This window comes from Trichosurus vulpecula, chromosome 9 (genome assembly GCF_011100635.1).
Source record: "Trichosurus vulpecula isolate mTriVul1 chromosome 9, mTriVul1.pri, whole genome shotgun sequence".
Taxonomy (NCBI): Eukaryota; Metazoa; Chordata; class Mammalia; order Diprotodontia; family Phalangeridae; genus Trichosurus; species Trichosurus vulpecula.
Genome location: NC_050581.1, coordinates 37,284,237 through 37,302,688, shown reverse-complemented (window position 1 = coordinate 37,302,688; position 18,452 = coordinate 37,284,237). Strand labels below are relative to the sequence as shown.

General features: G+C 39.6%; 1 protein-coding gene across 1 annotated transcript in view; it reads left to right on the top strand.

The window, feature by feature from the left end:
- The window catches only part of PGM5 (phosphoglucomutase 5), a 232,538-nt gene that overhangs the window by 32,884 nt on the left and 181,202 nt on the right, over positions 1 to 18,452 (top strand). The window contains exons 3-6 of the mRNA XM_036739286.1: positions 3,020 to 3,166; positions 8,190 to 8,315; positions 9,838 to 10,028; positions 13,351 to 13,505. Of these exons, the coding sequence (XP_036595181.1) occupies positions 3,020 to 3,166; positions 8,190 to 8,315; positions 9,838 to 10,028; positions 13,351 to 13,505 (619 nt within the window). The remainder of the gene's footprint in view (positions 1 to 3,019; positions 3,167 to 8,189; positions 8,316 to 9,837; positions 10,029 to 13,350; positions 13,506 to 18,452) is intronic.

Genomic DNA, 18,452 nt, shown 5'->3' with positions numbered 1-18,452 from the left:
CTATATTTCCTTCCATCCTATCCTGTCCCCCTTTATTTCAATTTTCTCCCTTGATGCTGTCCCTTTTCAAAAGTGTTCGCTTTTGATTACTTCCTCCCCCATCTGCCCTCCCGTCTATCATCCCCGCTGTTTTATCCCCTTCCTTCTATTTTCCTGTAGGATAAGATACCCCAATTGAGTATGTATGTTATTCCCTCCTCAAGTCAAATATGATGAGAACTAGATTCACTCATTCACCCTCACCTGCCCCCTCTTCCCTTCCAACAGAACTGCTTTTTCTTGCCACTTTTATGTGAGATAATTTACCCCATTCTATCTCCCTTTCTCCCTCTCCCACCCCTTAATTTTATTTTATTTTTTAGATATCATCCCTTCATATTCAACTCACCCTGTGCCCTCTGTCAATATATATTCCCTTCAACTACCCTAATGCTGAGAACAGTCTCATGAATTACACCATTGAATCTCTTTACTCTCTGGTTTCCTTATTTGTAAAATGAAGGGTTTGAAGTAGATAAAGAGTTCTTAACCAGGGGTCCATGGATTCTTAAAAAATGTTTTGATAATTGTATTTCAATATAATTAGCTTCCTTTGTAATCCTTTGTATTTTATTTTACATATTTAATAACATTATTCTGGAGAGTCTATAGGCTTCACCAGTATGAATTTGGGTGTACCAAACTTGAAGACTTTTGTGACTTTCTGTAGGAAAGCTTGACAGCTTGGATATGGGAGCACCAAAAGCAGGTGATGAGGGTAGAAAGGTCAAGGTTCGTGACTGTTAGCTAGAACATTCCTCACGTACCATTCTAACCTAATACCTCATTGTAGTGTGGAAGGACATAACCCTAAGTAGTTAAAGATTTTGCCAAAAGAATACGAGCGCTGGCTGGTTCTACCAAGCTGGAAAGACTGAATAAGGGCTGGGTGGTGGACAAAATGTTGCTGTGTGAGGACTAGATTAGAGAAATTCAGAGAAGTCCATTGCCAGGTTGGGTACACAGAAATTTTTTTGTCCCCGGAATCTCTTAAGTTACAAAGGGGTTGTTATCTGGGTCAGTGGAAGTAACACCTACACTGATGAGTCCATAATGTCAGAAGAGTCTCCACAGAACAATAAAAGACTCATAGAATGTGAGGCCTGGAGCCTTAAAAGTCTGTCTAGTCCATAAACATTACTTATAACATCATGCAAATATGTACAGCTTGCACCGTTCTGCTAATCCTACTCTGGGTATGAGAAATCGGTCGTGACTTTGGCATCAATATTCAGCCAAAAATATTTTTTAAAAACATGGATCATCCCAAGGAACACAGTATATTGGGTAGGGGCCAGGGAGAGATTAATACATTCTCTTATCCAGCAACCACAAAAACAAACACATAAACAAAGAAACCCCAACACACTTTTCCAATTTTATAAAGAAAAAAAGGAACGGAGTAAGGACGAGGGATTGGGCTTTGTTCTCTGGCTTCCTCAGTCTTCCTGTATTGGTAACCAGCTCAAGTGATATCTTGGTAAGCAAACCAGCAGCATCCTGGTACAGCATAAAGAGTACTTGACTTGCACTCACAGGGTCTGAGTTTGAATGTAGACTCTTCCATTTACTACCTGTGTCACCTTGGGCAAGTTACTTAGCCTCTCTATGGGCCTTGGTTTCCCTTCTTGCAAAATGAGATCTTGGTTTTGTAACATTCTTCTCATAATAAATTGAGATTGGGTTCTTAGGTTCAGCAAGTATTAATTGATCGGTGCTGTGCTAGGTGCTGGCTAGGAATTTTTAGAAGCATAAAATATGGTTTCTGCTCTATATTTTCTTGAGGATATAAGGTAAGGCTTACACTTAGAAAATAACTAGTTATAGGCTCGATGTCTCTTCAATAAAAATAACTCTATTTTAAAATAACAATTGACATTTATATAGGACCTTAAAGTTTGCAAAGCATTTTCCATATATTATCTTTTTGGAGACTCATAGCAACTCTGAAAGGTAGATATTACAGGCATTTTCCCCCCATTTTACAAATGAGTAGGTTAAGGCTCAGAGAGGTTGAGACATGCCTGAGATGAGGAAGTCAATAAGCATCAGAGATAGGATTTGAAGCCATGTTTACCTGACTCCAGGGTGTATGGGGTGTTCAGGGAGGACTAGCCCCTCTGTTGTATATCAGCAGTAAATTTTCATGTTCTTTTTAAAAAATAATATTTTATTTTTTGCAACATGTAAAGACAATTTTCAACATTCATTTTTGGAAAGATTTTGAGTTCCAAATTTTCCTTCCTCCCTCCCCAAGATGGCAAGAAATAGGTTATTTCATGTTTTTTTTTTTGAGGGAGCATATCAAACATTTGTAGTTGCATCCTACTTTAAAGATAAATTTGGGATTGGCTGAAGTATGAGGTTGATTAAATAACTCAGCTAAACTGTAAAACTCAATATAACTCTTTTTTTTTAATAGGGGAAGGCAGGGCAATTGGGGTTAAGTGACTTGCCCAAGGTCACACAGCTAGTAAGTGTGTCAAGTGTCTGAGGTCAGATTTGAACTCAGGTCCTCCTGACTCTAGGGCTGGTGCTCTACTCACTGCGCCGCCCAGCTGACCCAATATAACTCTTTTCAAGGCTACATGAAAAGTTAGTCTTATTTCAGATTCTTTTGGTGATCTTCATACCCTGCTTTGGTCTCTTAGCCTGGAAGGGATTAGATTATATAACCAGGTCTCCTTGATTGGAGTAAAACTATTTTTACACAGAGGTGGATATTAAAAAAAAACAAACAAAAATTCCCCAGTATGTGGGCTATTAATCTGACATATTCTTGCTAAAGAGAATTTGGATATCAGAAAAACAGAGGCTATTTGAGTAATTTTCTGTTGATTATGAGGGAGGGCAAATGGATTGTTTTCTTTGCTGGTTGGGGGAGGGAGGCTATTGCTTCTGCAAGTGAACTCTTTGCGTGTGTCTGTATGTGTGTGTGTGTATGCGTGTGTGTGTGCTCACATGCTCTTTTACATTTTAGGTCCTGCACCAGATGTAGTTTCAGATAAGATCTACCAGATCAGCAGAACAATTGAGGAGTATGCCATCTGTCCGGATCTCCGAATTGACTTATCCCGACTAGGAAGACAAGAATTTGATCTGGAGAACAAATTCAAACCCTTCAGAGGTAACAGATTGTCCTGCAAGTCAACTGATAAGGCATAGCAACTCTATGGATCATGGGAACTAGGACTGTCCTGGAATCATTACTATGTGGGAAACTAAATCAGAGATGCTTAATGCTGAACCAAATCTCTGAAGTGCAGCTATTGATGGATGACATCTGTTGTTAAGAGGAAGGAAAGAAGGAAATAAGCATTTATTAAGCACCTCCTGTGTGCCAGGTGCCCTGCTAAGAGCTTTATAAATGTAATCTCATTTGATCCTCCCAACAACTCTGGGAGGTAGGTGCTATTATCATGCCTCTTTTGCAGTTGAGGGAACTGAGGCAGATAAAGGTTAAGTGACTTGCTTAGGGTCACACAGCTAGCAAGTGTCTGAGGCTGCATTTGGATTCAAGTCTTTCTGCCTCTAGGCAGAAAGTGCCACCTAGAAGCCTGAAAAGGAAGTTTACGGGGTACTCAAAGTTCCTTCAAAATCTGTTCTCATACGCTATGTGAGATTGCAAATCAAATGAAGGAACATAGATGAAGGGCTTTGCAAACCTTAAAGCACTATGTAAATGATGGCTATTATCATTATCATTCTTTTCAGAACACCGCTTAGAAAAGCCATGTAGACTTGATTGACTTATCTTTTATGGAACTTTGGAGAATCTCAATAAACAACCTGCCCAAACCTTCTCCCTCTCTCTGCCTTTCTCATTACTCCTCTCTCTTTCTCATTACTCCTCTCTCTCTCTCTCTCTCTCTCTCTCTCTCTGTCTGTCTGTCTCTCTCATTACTCTTCTCTTTCTGTTTGTCTCTCTGTCTCTTATTACACTTCTCTCTCTCTCTCTCTCTCTCTCTCTCTCTCATTACTCTCTCTTTCTCTCTCATTACTCCTCTCTCTTTCTCACTACTTCTCCCTCTCTGTCTCTGTCTCTGTCTCTCTGTCTCTGTCTCTGTCTCTCTCTCTCACACACACACACACACACACACAGAGTGAAAGGGGATGTGCTATACAACCCTCGAATAGTTCAGGAAAGATTTAATACAGGGCCAGGGATGCCAAATGCAATATTATTTGTCCCGGGACTATCTGAGTTGATAAGTTGCCAAACAGTTGCTAATCTGCATTGGTAGGGAGAATTTTCTTACTGGGAGTTGCCCATGCTAGAGAAATCTTAGGCCTGAACAATAAATGATCAAACTTTAATTTTGAGAATTAATTTTATAAAATTTAGAATGAAACTGCTAATAATAATCCTGCTTCCACCTACTAGCTGTGTGACTCTGGTTGGGTTACTTAATCTCTATTTGCCTCAGACAACTCCCTCGGATAAAGAAGATGGGTTATGAGGTGCTTCTTCACTCTTGAAAGGAGAATCACAGATCTTTTCTATACCAGGTGTCCCAAAAGTCTTGGTGCAGTTTTAAGCTTCAGTGACAATCCACTGAAATCACAATCAGTCACTCCATTGATCAGAGTTCCAAAGTTGTGTTCCTTCACATTTCTGTGGTCACTGTGTAAATTGTTCTGTCTCTTCTCTCTGCATTAATTCACACAAGTCCAACCGAATTTCCCAGAATTCTTCATAGTCATCATTTATGACCAGCAAACATTCCATTACTCTACACTACAACTTGTTAAGCTATTTCCTGAATTATTGGATACTCCCCTTGTGAAAACAATTTTCTTTACTGTTTATGTCCCTCACAATTATGAATTAACCATTGAGCATTTATTAAATGCCTACTGTGTGACACATACTATGTTAGGCACTGGGGATGCATAGTTGAATGTAAAGCTGTCTCTGTGTTCATAGAGATTACAGTTTACCAAGGGAGACACAACAGGTACACATATAGGAATTTACAAATTATATAAAAAGCAAGCATGAAGTATTTTTGTGTGAGTGGGGTGCAGTCAGGAAAGGCCTCGTGGAGGAGCTGGTACTTTCTCAGGAAAGAAGGAAACATGCAATTATTAAGCACTTACTATGTGCCAGGCACTGATCTAAGCTATTCACAAATATTATCTCATTTGATCCATATAACAACCCTGGTAGGTAGGTGCTATTATTATCCTCATTTTACAGCAGAGGACACTGAGGCAGACAAATGTAAAATGACTTGCCCAAGCTCAAACGGGCTAAATTTGAACCCAGGCCCAGTGCTCTATCCTCTTCAATACCTGGATGATGTCCTTATTTTAGAAGTAAGGTAGCTTAGATGCCACTATTAAATGATTGACGTCCTTAGACAAGGCTCGGTAGAGTTAGAGTTGTTTGTCCTTCCTTCTCGAAGAGGACCGATGACGTCAGGAGGGTGATGTCTTGACTTTCAAGGGAACTGGATTTAAGTGAGGCAGGACTGTGCAAAGTCATCACCCTCACTTTCTCTTCCAGAGTTATTGGAGTCCAGTGGCAAGTCATAGGTCAGGGCGCCTGGAGATGACCCTGGATGCAGTAGGAGACCCTGGTGGAGGCAAGAGAACATAAATTCCTGCCCTTGTTTATCACCTAGGCAGAGAGCCAAAGTACTCAGACAAAATGACTTGGGAATAATATGAAGTCAGATTTACCAGTGCAACGTAATCCAGCCCAAACTGAATACTTGTGTTGTCTGAGGCCCTGCAGCAAGGCCGACTTTGAGACTCAGGCTGTTCTATTGGGAAAGAGAGTGGGCATTTTAAAATGGGAGGCATGATTTTTGTTCCTTCTCAATTTAAAAAAAAAAGTCCTAAAAAACCTGGCAAGGTCCACGTATCTCACGTTTAGTCCCATCGTCCTGGCCCTGCTGTTTTAGAGATAGCTGAGCTCTGAGAAGCTGCAGTTACCAGGAAAGGAGCAGGGGCAGGGATTCCTTGGCACCAAAGCAGAATTTGGGAAGGTATGTTTGGAACAATTTATGCACTGACCTCCCTTGCTGTTTTAAGAGCTCAACAGTCAGCACCTCATTGTAGGCTTGACTAATTAAAAGTCAACCAAATCCTTTTGCTGCTCACCTATCCAACAAGGAGAAACGTCCAGTTTTCAATGACTCCTGTGTGCTTTCTTGTGTACTTCCATTCTGGTGCCAGGCTTTTTTTTGTCATATCACCTGCCTCATAACCAGAGGTGTGTTGGAGCCAGCTCATATTGGCTGGAGATAGCCAATTGTTAAAATTTCAGTGGGACTGAGCATTTATACCTCGGAAATTTAAAACACTACAAATCAGAGTTTGATTTATTGTTTTGTGGATTGTCTAGACTTAAGAAAGCGAATGAGAAAATAATGCAGAATAAACTTAGGTTTACAGTGTATTGTGTGTGTATAGTTTTTTTTCCTCTGGAGAGCCACTTAAAAATTTACCAGCATACTGCTGTGTAACCAAAGATAATTAGGGTGATATCTATACTTATTAAAAAAAACATTAAAAACTGACCAATGTATTAATTTAATTTTCCTGAAGAATAGTTTAAGTGAGTACCTATCTGACCATGCCACTCCCTTTCTCAAAAATCTTCAGTGGCTCCTTATGGCCTCCAGGGTAACATATGAAGTCCCAAAGACTGGCATTTATAGACCTTCAGAGTCTGACTCCAAGCTACATTTCTAGGTCTATTTCGTATTAATTTTCTTCACATACTCACATACCCTTCAGTTCTATGTGAATCGGTCTACCTGGTGTTCTCTGAATTCAACTTGTCCATCTCTCATCCTCATTCCTTTGCACATACTTAGAATTGACTCCCTCCTCAGTTCTACCTTGGTTTTGTTCCAGGCTTAGCCTAGGTGCTGTGGCCCAAGAGGAGTAGTTCTTTATCCCTTCTCCAATTATCTGTGTAAATGTAACCCTGCAATATAATATTCTGCAAGCTATTTGGAGGACTTGCTTATATAAATGCTCAATACATCTTACTGACTGACTGAATAATCATTTTATTAGATGAAAAGATATTTGTATAGTATATAGACATAATCATTTAAATTAAAATAAATCAAAAATGTCTGGCATCAAAGAGACCTCCAAGATTATCTAGTCTAAAAGACTAAAAGAAGAAACTGATTCAAGATCACATAATAGGGAGCAGAGCAAAGACTTAAACCTCTGGTGATTTTCCTCCTTGGTGAAAAGAATTTTATGTTCAGAGTAGTTTATTCCTATTGATAATTTTAAAGGTAATTTTATTTATTTATTTATGATCATTTGTATTGGTGCTCTCAATTTTTTAAACCTCACATATTTCTCCACTGAGCTCCCCTCTTCCACTATAACAAAGAAAAACAATTTAGTAAAAACTAATCAGTAAATGACGGCATCTGACTATATATATGTGTGTGTGTGTATGTATATATATATATATATATATATATATACATACATACATACACACACACACACACACACACACATATATATATATACATACATTAAACATTCTTCAACCCCTAAAGTTCCCCATATATTTTATTATCTATTTTCTGGCAGCATCAAGATTGCTTATTGTAATTACTCAGTGCTTGACTCTGAAAGGGTATGCTATAAAATCATGGTTATGTTCTAGTTTGTAAAGTGCATCTGGAAATAATAGTAATGATTATGGTAACTAGCATTTGCATAGTGTCTACTATATTCTTGGTTCTTGTAAGGCGCTTTCAAAATATTGTCTCATTTGATCTTCAAAACAACCCTGGGAGGTGGGTTCTATTATTATCCCCATTTTATAGTTAAGGAAACCGAGGCAAACAGAGCTTAAGTCGCTTGTCCAGGGACACACAGCTAGGAAGTATCTGTAGACTTAACTGCACCTGTAATGTGTGAAAATATCTCCTAGATTCAACAGGGTCAAGTCCATTTTTAAACCACCAGGTCGAATCAAGTCAAGTCCAGTCTAGTTGACGAGTATTTTTTAAATGCTTGGTATGTGCCAGGCCACCATACTAAGTACTGGGGATACTAAGAAAGGCAGAAAGTTGTGTCTACTTTCAGTAGACTCCCAGTCTAATGGGGGAGGGGACTCACGCAGATGACTACCATGATTTCCTTTCACTTCCTGCCTTTAGTGGAGATAGTGGATCCAGTGGACATTTATCTCAACCTTCTTCGGACCATCTTTGACTTTAACACCATTAAGAGTTTGCTGACTGGACCCAATCAACTTAAGATCCGGGTGGATGCTATGCATGGAGGTGAGCTCATTGGCTTGGCAAGAGAAGTTAAAATGGGCCCTCAGACTCTTAACTGGCTCTTCTTGTTTTCTTCCGATAATGAGGAATAATAGATTCATTGGCATTCTGATGATGTATGTGTTCTCCAATGTGAAGAGTGCTCTGGAAGGCTTTAGTATTCTAGTTTCATTCTTATAATGTTGGTGAGAATAGACTGTGAAAAAGTGAGTTTGAAGTTATTACGTGTAAATATGATGAAGCTGTATTCTTTGCTTCTTTTAATTTTTAAACATCAATAGAGTGCTCCAAAAGTCTTAAGCTTACGTGTTAGGGCATTGTTAAGCTTTAGTAACTTAATGCTGCTTTAAATCTTTAAAGACACCTTGTAGACTCCTATATTCTTAGAGTTAGTTGTAAGAGATCTCAGAAGCTACGCGGTCCAACTACCTAGAGCATGAATCTCACCTGCAGTATTCCCTCTCAGTAGTAATTTGTGTGTCTGAGCTAAAGTCTATGAAGCTCACTTCGGAAATTAGCATCGTGTGGGATTTTTGCTTTACAGAGGTAAAAAAGGGTAACCCAAAACATGCTTCCTTCAACATTTATTAGAACAATTAGCTTCATTTTGGTAGGTGTAAAGTGATATTTCAAGGTTGTTTAATTCACATTTCTCTAATCAATAATGATTTAGAGCATTTTTTCATATGACTATAGATTGTTTTGATTTTATAGTGAGGCTAGCGTAACACCATACACCATTGAAAATGTTTTTCTTTCAAAATTATTTTTATTGATGTTGTGTTATAGTTTAGACAACCAATAAACATATTGATGCAAAGTTAAAATATATTGCAAAGTATAATGCATTTGCAGAAATAGATAGCTGGTAGACAAAATACTTGTAACATAAATTAACATACAGCTTGAGGAAAAAAACTTGATCTTAGCATCATGTAACCTACTTACTCCTGATAATTCTTTCAGACATCTAAATTTCAGAACTCTATTGATTTTACTCAACTTTACCAATCAACATTTATTATGCACTTACTGTGTGCCAGGCACTATCAGCTCATTGGATACAAATACAAAAGAATAAAATAATCTCTATTCTGAAGAAGCTTAAAATCTAATCAGGGAAGTCAGTAAGTACATATAAATATATACAGAATAAACACAAATAAATATAAGGTACTTGAATACAAGGTAGTTAGTGAGGGAAGGCATTAGCAGTTGGGCTAATTGTCAGGGGGAATCAGGAGAAGCTTCGTGTTTATGAAGTGAACCTGGACCCTTGAAGGCTGGGACGCTAGAGTACAGTTTCTGAGAGGCTCTGTGTGTGGGCCCACAAGGATATTTTTTGAAAAAAGGTCACGGAACTTGCATGTTTTAATTTATATTGTGTTTTGAATTATGACCAGAGCATTTTTATTTTGTCCTGGAGTTTTAAATGGGTTACTGTGTTTGTCTGTGACGGGAACAAAGAGATCTCCACTCTCTTGTGAAGATTTGGAGTCGGGTGACACATTGTCTTTTCTTTCAGTTATGGGACCCTATGTAAGGAAAATCCTGTGCGATGAGCTAGGGGCCCCAGCAAATTCTGCAATAAACTGTGTTCCCCTGGAGGATTTTGGAGGACAGCACCCTGATCCAAACCTAACATATGCAACCACCCTTCTGGAGGCAATGAAAGGTGGAGAATATGGTTTCGGTGCTGCGTTTGATGCTGATGGGGTGAGCATAAAGGGCTGGTTCTCTTCCCTCCTAACCATTTACTAGTACACTTAAATGTCAGGTGTTTGTGGTATTGTGGAATGGGTGATGCATTGAGACTCAGAGGACCTGGGTTCAAAATCTGCCACTTAGAACTTGTGTGGCCTTGGACAAGTGATGTTTGCCTTTATGGGTTTCAGTTTCTTCATTTATAAATGAAGGGGTTGGATGAGATCAGGTGGTGTCAAACTCACGGACATGGGGCCACTGATTCATGTATAAGGATCCCTGCAGGCTGCACATTGACCTGTGGGCTGTGTGTTGGACACCTCTGGACTAGATGACCTCTTAGCCTTTTTCTAGCTTTAAATCCATGTTCCCACAACCCTAACTGTAACCAGAGTTAATGAGTGTGGCTTCAGCACACACAGAAAATGCATAAATGACACCCGGACTCGAATTATATTGTCTTTTCAATCTCCTTTTTGCTAAATTTTGCTTAGTACCTTTTCCATGTTTAGAAGGAGCATCGGGTTAGAAATGAGCTATTTCTTAGTGCTTTTGGTATCCGTTCACTGATTCCAAATTGTGTACCAAATACCTATGGACTGTGTTATTAGGGCCAATGACAAGCCATTTCAGAAGTCCCTCTCCACGTGGACCCCGAGACCCACGTCCTTGCCAGTGGCGGAGACTGTTCCTGCGGGACAGCCACTCTGGTGAAATCTAAGGATTCCTGGGCCTTGCCTCTGGCCTTGTAACTGGACGCTTTGGACTTTTAGACTTTTCTATTCACCCTGGAATGGAACTTTCCCACATGTATTATTCTCCCCAGTTAGACTGTGAGCCCCTTGAGGGCAGGGACTGGCTTCTTTTTCTATTTGTATCTGAAGAATTTATCCAAGTGTTTGGCACTTATATATAATGTATATAATATATGTTATAGATCATAATATTACATATTATGATCTATAATATATTGTAATATATAATATAGCATAACATGATATATAACATATAATATTACATATTATAATATCTTACATATTATGATATATATTATGCATCATAAATTATTTTCATTCGTTCATTGGTACAATCAGAGAATCATAGAACAGCTAGAAATCTTAATTAACATGAAAAAACAACAACCCTATGTTTTTCAGATGAGGAAAGTGAGGCTCAGAGAAATTAGGAGACTTGCCCAAGGTCTCTTCGCTAGCTAGGTACTGGCAGAGCTGGGACAAGCATTCACATTTAATATAGACTTGTTAATTATTGACAGATTGACCTCCACCCGCCCAGTCCAGCGCTCTTGTCATTTCATCGCTGTTTCCAGTCTGCTATTTTAGCCCTTGGTGCCTTAAAGGAGTGCCTGTGCACCTGTGAGAAAGGAAGTTAATGAAAGCCTGAGGCATCAGCCTCAGCTCTGAAAAGGCATCGAAAAGATTTTTTCCTTTTAAAATTATTTTTATTGATGTCGACATTGCAGCTGAGCAAAACAATAAACACATTGACCAGTATATGCAGTATTCCATACTCATCGTCTCTGTCTCTCTCCTGTTTCTGCAACAAAATAAGGGAGGTGAATTTTTCAACTCTGAGACCAGGCTTGGCCATTAGATTTATGCAGAGTTCAGTTTTTGTTGTTGTTCAGTTGCTTCCATCATGCTCAACTCTCTGTGATCCCTTTTGGGGTTTTCTTGGTGAAGATACTGGAGTGGTTTGCCGTTTTCTTCTCCAGCTCGTTTGACAAATGAATAAACTGAGGCAAACAGGATCACACAGCTAGCAAGTGTCTGAGGCCAGATTTGAACTCACAAAGATGAGTCTTCCTGACTTTAGGCTTAGCGCTCTCTCCATTGTGCCACCTAGCTGCCCTTTTCCTGCTTATATTATTTTATATTGTTTTCCTGATTCTGCTTACTTAACTCAGCGTCGGTTCATTTATGTCTTTGCATTCCTCCTTGAATTCTGCCTATTCGCCATTTCCCATGGTGCAGTAATATCATATGTCAGAATTTGTTTGGCTGTTCACCGTATGATGGCACCTATCCTGCTTTTTGTTCTTTGCAACTATAAAAGAAATACTGCTATGAACATATTTCACCTTTGCAACTTCTCTCATATGTGTTCTCTTCTCTCCTCTAACATTGCCACCAAGTCCTCATTGCCTCACACCTGGATTACTATAACAGCCTGCTGGTAGGGCTGCCTGCCTCGAGTCTTCCCCTACTCCAATCCATTCTCCATTCAGCCACCAACATGATTTTCCTAAAACACAGGTCTGACCCTGTTACCTCTCTATTCAATAAACTCCAGTGGCTGCCCATTGCCTCTAGGAGCAAAAACAAAATGCTCCATTGGGCGCTCAAAGAAAGTCCTTTATATCCTAGCCCCATCCTTCCTTTCCAGTCTTGTTACACTTTACTCCTGTGCGTATACTCTTTGATCCAGTGACAGTGGCCTCTTGGCTTTTTCATGAACAAGTCACTCCGTTTCTCTTCTCTGGCATTTTCTTTGGCTGCCCCCCCATGCCTGGAATGCTGTTCCCTTACCTCTCCAACTACTGATCTCCCTGGCTTCCTTTAAGTCCCAACTAAAATCTTACCTTCTACAGGAAGACTTCCCTAACCACACTTAATTCCAGTGCTTTCCCTCTGTTAATTATTTCCTATTTATCACACACACACACATCATATCTTATTTTGTATATATATATATATATACATACACATATATATATATATATCTTATTTTGTATTTCTTTACCTATCTCCCTCATTAGATTATGAACTACTTGAGGGCAGGGACTGTCTCTTGCCTCTTCTTGTATCCCAGGTTTAGTACAGCGTCTGGCACATTGTTCTTGTTCAGTCGTTCAGTTGCATCTGATTCTTTGTGATCCAATGGACCGTATTTTCCATGACGTTTTCTTGGCAAAAATACTGGCATGGCTTTCCATTTTCTTCTCCAGTAGATTAAGGAAAACAGAGGTTAAGAGACTTGTCCAAGTTCAAACAGCTAGTAAGTTTCTGAGGCCAGATTTGAACTCAGGTCTTCCTTTGGCACATAATAGACACTTAATAAGTGTTTCTTGATGGGTTGATATTTTGGTATATAATAGACCTTTCTTACTGAAGAAATCCTAGTCAAGCAAATCTTAATATCTTAAGAGAGCCTGGGATTGAGAAGCAACCTTGAGACTCCACCATTAGGTCTGAAGAAACGCCTTCAAGGGTGCTTGGGCACAGGAGAGGCAGGGAATTGGCAGACTCTGGCAACTGGGATGGGTTGCTGTAATGCCTCTGCTTGGTAATGTTCCATATTTTCTTTCCTACAGGACCGTTACATGATCCTAGGCCAAAATGGCTTCTTTGTAAGTCCTTCCGATTCACTGGCTATCATTGCTGCCAACCTCCCTTGCATTCCATATTTTCGTCAGATGGGAGTTCGAGGATTTGGGAGGAGTATGCCAACCAGCACAGCGCTGGACCGGTAAGGAAGACGCGTTCATGCTGAACCTCTTTTGTTCTTTGAAACTCATTTCAGTCATGCCTTTGGGACTATCACTTCTTTTCCTCTATTTGTTGAACATGATTGCATGCGACTTGTCGGTTTCATAGGAGTGAGGTGATCTTGTGTGAAGTTCTGCTTTGGCTTGCATTTTATCTGGTTTGGGGCTATTGGACACATTCGTTGATTTTACTTGCTGTAGCTCTCAGTCAGGGATGGTAATGCTTTGCAACTGTTGGAGAATATGCTAGATTCACCCAAATTTTTGGATTTTAGAAAAACTAGGTTGGCAATCTGCAGAAGAATGAAAGTGAATTTATGTTGTCTCTTGTTTCAAATTGGATTAGGTTTTTTCAGAGTCCTTGCTGAAGTAAGAATGGAGTAGGGGACTCAGCCATAGAAAATAATGTTAGAATGGCATCTCTGATGAACTGATAAATAGAAGAATGTATTTTTACATATGTATACCTATTTGTGTCTAATGGTAGCCATCTCTAGAGAGGGGACGGAAAGGAAGGAAGGAAAGAGAAGGAAGAGAAGGAAGAAAAAAAATTTACATGATAACTATGATGTATTGAAAAGGAATAGCAAGTTGTACACAATATATTTATAGTTTTTTGTGCAATCATCTTATTTATTGTATTATGTTATGGAAATACTTATTTTATTCTATAAATTAAAAAATAAAAAAGAAAGGCATCTCTTAGAATCATCTCTTTCTTCAAGGTGATTTTGAATTCTGAATGGGGGTTCGTTTGGGTGGTAGTCATCAATTAACTTTTTCTTGCCTTAGAAAAAGCTTTGCCTTTCCAAAGCTCCTTTGGGGTATGGGAGAAAAAGAGAGAGCCATTGATATTTATGTATGATTTGCATAAATTAGAAAATTACTATTTTCGTGAAACCATATTCAAGCAAAATTTGAAAGTAAAGTAAAATGAAACCTTGTATCTACTATGCTCATGTAAAGCAGATGCTTTTACTAATATGACAATGTCTTGGGTTGGGAGAGAGAGAAGCAGAATAGCAGATAGGTCTTGGAATGAGGATGACCTAGGTTCGTAATCCTGCCTTTGACACCTACCACAGACATTTGACCACGGACAAATTACTTAACCTTTCTGTGCCTCAGTTTTTCATCTTTAAAATAAGGGAGGCTGGTTTTGGTGGCCGCCAGGGTCTTTCTAGTTCCAAATGTATGATCCTATGTATATCTTCAAAGACTTTTCCATCTATCTCTCCTCTCCTTTAATTTGCAAATTTTGTCTTACTCATCCTTTCATATATTTATCTATTTCCATTTCCCTAGTTGTACAGGACTCTCACAGACTCTCTGTCTCACCCTCTTTTATTCTCTCTCTGTCTCTGTCTCTCTCTGTCTCTCTGACTCTGTCTCTCTCTCTCTTTTCCTCTCCCTTCCCATCAATCCCACTCCCATTCATCGGGACACTTACTTTTGTAGGCAGACTCTTCCTCTCCTGTGATCCATCCTTTACAAGCCTCTTAGGGCATGATATCTGAAAAGCAGGCCTGCACTGACTTTCTCCTCATGCTACCAATTACAGACAGATTGGGTTGCAAAAGCAACCTCTTTTATAGTAAGTAAACCAGGATAGTCCAGACTTGACATAAAAGGAATAAAAATAGACCTCTAGTCCTGGCTTCCTATGGGGAGAGGAATCAGCTATTTGATGAATGGTACTTTCTTCTCCCCTTCTTGGTCCCAGCCTATCTTTCTAGCCTCATTGTACATTATTCCTCATCTCTTGATTCCTTATATATCCAGCACTCATCTCCCTTCTCTCTGCCAGCTGTACCCCATGAGTGGAGAGCATACCCTTCTCAGCTCTGCCTCACAGAATCCCCTACTTTCTTCAAGATACACTTAAAATACTACCTTCCCTAGAAAGCCTTTCCTGATCCCAACTGCTAGGGTCCTTCTTCCACAATTACCTTATATTTGACAACTTTAGATTTATTTTGTACTTACACTTAAATGTGTATATGTTATGTCCCCTGTTAGAATGTGCGCTCCTTGAGGTCAGGGACTATATTTGCCTCTCTTTATATCCCCTGGACTTAGCACAGCCCTCAGGGCAAAGTAAGTACCTGATAAATGCTCATTGACTGATTGATCAATTTCACTAAGTCAACAGTGGTAACCCAATGAAGGGGGGCAAACCTCAGGTTGAAAGTCCTGTCTCACACCTTTAAAGGATAGACTGAGAGAGTATGACTTAGTTCCTCATTTCTTCCTTTCGAAGGTCCCCCGGACTTCTCCAATTCCACGATCCTTTATGAGTCAGTGAAAATGTTCTTGAAGTGGAACCCATATCGGATTACATGCGGTCTTGGGAGGGAAGGGGGAGGAGAGGAAGAGGGAGAAAATTTGGGATTCAAAAACTTGTGGAATGGAGTATTGTAAATTAAAAATAAAAAATAAATTAAAAAAAGAAAATGTTCTTGAAGGAGTGGATTACATTGCTAAAAATGTTTCTGGAAACTCTAAGGACCAGAAAGGCAAAAGCAAGTCTTTCTAAGCTAGAAAAGCAGGATGTCTTATTCCACTGAGTACTGTGCATTCTTTTTAGCATTCTGGGTAATTAGACAATTAGATCTCCACACTCCACTCAGGTCCTACCCAGATGCTTCACTGTGGAAGTGAACTCTTTAAAAAAGTCTCTTAAAAGCTAGGCTAGTGTATCAGGAGGGCAGAGTTTATAATCTCAAAGAGGATCATAAACATGTCTGAAAGGTTCGGAACCGCCGGATATAAGAAACTCTCAAAGTAGAAGGCAGAAGAATCAAAACATTTATTTAGGCTCCACAGTAACCAACCCATGAACCAGAAGCCCCATTTTGATATGTTGATCAAAATCTTCCAGGCCCAATAAGTACGCCTTGAAAGAGTAACCAGGAGGCTACAGAGAAACATGATTGCGTAAAGCAAAATCATGTTTCCCCCTTTATGGTAATAAGATTACCCACTGGACTGAAGTCTTTGTTCAGCTTCCTCCCGTAGGTCAGCTCTGCTACTGGCAGCTCCTGCCTCAGCTGTGTCTGTGTCTGCAACTGAAACTGCAACTGAAACTGACGATGTAACGGTCGCTGTAACTGACGATGTAACTGTCGTAACTGTCGCTGGCTCCAACCGGAAAAGGAAAAGAGAGCTCTTCAAACTGTCCTCTCCCCTCTTATAGGGTTTTTGACATCATCAAGCTCCGCCCGAATGACCAGGGCCGATTGGTTCCTGAGTTGGCCCCTCCCCCTAGCATAGACATTAACACCTCCCCTCAGCCAGCCCCATGACTCATCACACAGGAAGTTCTGGTCCTGCCCCGGAAGAGCAAGCCCCAGCATCCAGGGAAGCTCAATGAGGTAAGCTGAGTCATTCAAAGAAAACAAAGGCCATTCTGGTTACACTCCACCCCTTGTTATAGGATACATAATCTAATCAGCCATGTATCCTAGAACATACATTGTGATCCAATTACAAAGGAAACTAAAACATATCATTCATTATAAAGCAAAACATATCATTCAGTGACATTCCCAAACATTGGTTAACGATTCAAATGCGATCCACCCCTAGATCCCAGCAAAATAATCTCTTCAATCAATCATCCCCAAAATAATTATTAATAATTCAAATGTCCACCCCTAAATCCTTGTATCCATTACATAGGATCAATAATATCATAACAATAAAACAACACAGCAAGGATAACACAAAATAAGTAAACAGAACACTATCATCATTTCCACCCCCCTTGAACGATTGGGGCTCAAAATCTTGGGGTGAGGGGTGAAGGTCTCATTTTCCATAGCTTCTTCATGCTGAAATTGGATGTAGAGATGGCCCTGCCCCCAAAAAGTCCCATTCCAGAGGTCATTTCTTTAACAGCTGGCAGGAATTCCAAGAATGCTACATGCTTAGGCAGTCACCGGAAAGTGCAGGGTGCTTAAGCCTGAAGGAAACAAAACTAGCAACAAGGTTAGCCAAAACAAAGGACAAAAAGAATAGTCTGTGAATCTATTATTATAACCTATTCACGGTAAAATATATGGTTCAGGGGTACGATTTGGTAATTATTTTCCCCTGAATAGACAACTGTTACAGTGTTGTCCTTCCCATGGGCTATAACTTCTGCAGCCTTTGGAATATCATCTGGCTTCCGTTTTACCCATACCTTAGCTCCTGACTTTATTCTATCAATGGAGCAAGACCCTTTTGCCCCTCTAGTAGTTATTTTGGGAGGAGGGTTAGTTTTCACAAAGGGTATTTTTTCACAGGGGATAATAATGACTTGAACCATCCTATCATTTCTACAAAATTGTACAGGTTTTTTACCCATATTCTGGAGTGTCACAACAATTTCTTTTTGATAATTAGAATCTATCACTCCAGCCAATACATGTATTCCTTGAGCCGCTAATCCTGGTTTAGGTAATATCCGTCCAAGATGATTCTTGGGGATTCTCATACATACTCCAGTAGGGGTGTTTCTTATCTCTTTCCTATTTAACCTAAAATTCTCTATACAATGTAAATCATATCCTGCTGAACCAGGTGTTCCTGGACTTGGTAGTGGGACATCTTCCCTCACAGTCCAAAATTCAATGTTTTGGATCTCACATGTTTGCTGTTCTCTGATCTGCAGATTTGGGGTCATCATTCTGGCTAGAGGTGTACTCCCCCCTAAGGGCCTATTATTCAAATTACGTAAGGCAATAGACAAATTATCCTTCCAATGTCGATATGAATTATTTGAGCTTAATTTTCTCAGCTGTTCTTTCAACAATCCATTCATTCTTTCAATTAGCCCAGATGCTTGTGGGTAATATGGAATATGATATATCCATTCTATATTATTCAACACACAATATCTTTTCACTTCTTTGCCCTTGAAATGTGACCCATTGTCACTTTGA